Below are 2882 nucleotides of genomic sequence, written 5' to 3'. Positions count from 1 at the left end.
GGGGGGGGGGCTATTGCGCGATATTGCATCAAATGTGCTGGTTTCGCGACGCCAATAAGGTCTACGAAAAGGCTAAGAGCTTGGAGGTAAATCTGTTTGCTAACGACGTCACGACCCCCACTTCACTACCTGCGACCTCGAGTACGAGGAGACAAAATCGAGGGGACTTGCTGAATGGGCGGCTTGGGAAGAATTGGCATCACTCGCGGGATATTTCTCAGAAACGTGGCTCGCACCCCGCTTCTCACAGTCACAGCCCGTCCGGTACGGCTACCAACATCAACCCGGTGGAACAGTGTTGAAGATCAGGTCTGCGCCGTGGCAGTTTAAGCGGCATTGTAGTTCGACACAGATCATGTTATGAGAGGCGGTACGGGACAAGGAGACAATGCAGGATACGCAGGCAGCAATCTGGGACTAGTAGATGCTCTCGCCCAAGCCGCTGAAGGGAAATCTATTCATTCTTAAATATCAGTCGTTGTGAGCAAGTCATCTTGGCAGTGAGTGCATAGCCTAATAAACAGTACAACGCCGTCCTCAAACGTGACGTCACTGTCCACTGCAAGCTCTATATGGGGGTGTTACTGGGTCGTCTGGTGGACTGGTGCCGCCTTGAGAGCGCTCGTGCGGTGCCATTTGCAATGGCAACCGTGGCTGACTTTCGGCTTCAGCGCCGATCCCGTGAAATGGAGCGTCAGGGTCTTCAGTCTGAGCTCGTCGTGAGTCGACACAGTGTTGCGTTTATGATAGGAGAAACGCCAATAGAGGCGATGTCGCCTGACGTCGTGTATGGCCGTTATGTCGCTGCAAACCGGTCCTACAACGAAGACCTGCACCGCTGGAACGAGGACCTTCCTGTCTCGGAACAGCTCGGGCTTAACACTGCACGCATGGAGATGATGGACATGCCATCGACAGGCTGGAAGGTGGACGTCCGCTTGATGGCATGCCCGTGTCGCTTCTTCAAGAAGTTCGCCTGCTGTACGCATATCTTGTTCGCCCAGAGCACACGCGGTCACATCGACCTGTTTGGCCGCGAGCGGCTGGTGCGTTGCGCCACCAAGAAGCCAGGACGACTGCTGCTCGTCAAGGCCTAGGATGCCCGACATCAAACGGACACGCACTTTCTGTAAACTAGACACACTACAGTCGGTCCCATGTTAGTACTAATAATGTAGATCACTTCCAGATACATTGCCTACCATCGATAATGTAACGCTGCTCTATGGCAATGGATCAGCTTGCCACCGAGCAGCATAGCCTTTTGGAAGGCATTTGTATATGTGGGCCCCCTTATGCTGCATGCACCTGCTCCGTAGAATCTTCGAGCTACTCAGCATCAAGCTGCACTCTCACATATGAGAAAGCGTTAAGTAGTTTTACTTATATTAAATATACTTTAAATTTACTTAAATAAGTAAGACAATGCCAATTACGGTAAAATGATTGTTAGACGGAATTCACAGGACATCGCAGGACTTTAGGAATGGACTGATGACAGCCAATCAGAGATCAAGTAGAACTACAATATTCGTGAAAAGCGGCAATATTCGTGAAAATTAGTTCTGTCACGCCCGCTGAGTCGAGACAACGTTTGAGTGCAGCATCTAGTCCATCAAACGTCACGGTGCCAGCGCCGATGGCACGCTTCTCCAGCTCGCCTATTATGTCCTTTACAGTGGCCATCCGTGTGGCATCGACGTGCTCCATTGTCTTCAGAATGGCATCAAACAGTGCCTTCATCTTGCCTAAAATGGCTACATGTGGAGGCACTCCCGTCGCTAGGAGGCGATTACCAGTACATGATACTTTAGACGGTAAATCTGAAATGAGACTGGGGTGCTGGAATAATGCAGTCTCGAATAACGGGTGATTCGGATCGAAATGAGCTCGTAAAAGTGGTGAGTGATAAACCAGCGAAGCTAAGCAAAACTCGCCAACGTAGGTAAGATGGGTAGGAAGCCCAGGATATACGCACTCAATCGCAGCTTCAACGTCAGCTTCGCGATCACCAAAATGTGGTGGCAGTACTGCACAATCATGGCTGTCTAGCGGGAGTCCAGACACTGTTCGTCCGACATGCATGTCCCCGGCTGCCTCATATCGGAGATAAGTGTATTGCACTCCACCCAATGACCACCCTGCTCAAAGGTGAACAGACATCGAAGATGGACACGCAGTCGATCCAGATGCACAATACGTTGCTGCTCCTTTACGCATCGAATGTGTACCCAACTCGTCTTTATCAACACCACGTCGGCGAAGCTCATCGGCTACATCACCACATATCAAGAGCCGCCGCTAACACTTACGAAAGCGCTCATACTGGTTGCTACCAGGGAAAAGGCGGTCGTCGCCGCCGAAAGATGTTGTTGCCCAAAACACGGCTAGAGCAAGAACTAGGCATAACTCTGGTCTTAGTGGGTTTGCGTAAATGTGCCGAGGGTCACGAGGCCTGCTTCCGTCCTGGTCATTTTTTTTGGTGTGCGAAATACACGCACGAGGCGTCTCCACTCCTCTCGATATGGGCGTGACGAATACCAAATGCGTTCGCCGACCTGCAAATAAGATTCCATGTAAAAATCATGTATGTCCGCGCAAAAATCATGTCTTTGGCTGGGTACTGAAGTAGCCGCTCGCACTCGTACCGGTATAAATCGAACGATAGAGGGTCCTTACCAGTCTTTACGCGTGCTTCCCCACGTGCTGTAGCACTAGTCATCTCTTTTGACCCCTTTGAAGTACTGACGCATCTCATTCCCCATCCTTGGTGACATTTCACGCCCGTAGTCGCGATATAAGTTAAATAGACCTGCTCTATGAGTGTTAAGTGGCGAGAAACTTTGGCTGCTGACGTCCGCCTTATCTGAAGTGGTGGTGGG

General features: G+C 50.8%; 2 protein-coding genes across 2 annotated transcripts in view; one reads left to right on the top strand and one right to left on the bottom strand.

Annotated features, from left to right (window-relative positions):
* The window catches only part of PPTG_21178 (hypothetical protein), a gene marked incomplete at both ends in the record, with an annotated part of 1350 nt that extends 253 nt beyond the window's left edge, over nt 1-1097 (top strand). The window contains one exon of the mRNA XM_008896431.1: nt 513-1097. Coding sequence (XP_008894679.1) covers nt 513-1097 — 585 coding nt within the window. The remainder of the gene's footprint in view (nt 1-512) is intronic.
* A 415-nt stretch (nt 1098-1512) lies between these two features.
* PPTG_21177 (hypothetical protein) lies at nt 1513-2765 on the bottom strand (the record flags this gene model as incomplete). The annotated part of the gene is made up of 4 exons (XM_008896430.1): nt 1513-1522; nt 1622-1781; nt 2313-2558; nt 2750-2765. 4 exons carry the CDS (start codon nt 2763-2765, stop codon nt 1513-1515), a joined length of 432 nt encoding a protein of 143 aa, XP_008894678.1.
* Nucleotides 2766-2882: the final 117 nt, after the last annotated feature.

Source organism: Phytophthora parasitica (assembly GCF_000247585.1).
Source record: "Phytophthora parasitica INRA-310 unplaced genomic scaffold supercont2.4, whole genome shotgun sequence".
NCBI lineage: Eukaryota > Oomycota > Peronosporomycetes > Peronosporales > Peronosporaceae > Phytophthora > Phytophthora nicotianae.
The sequence above is the reverse complement of the archived record's forward strand: the minus strand, read 5'-3'. Positions and strand labels throughout refer to the sequence as shown.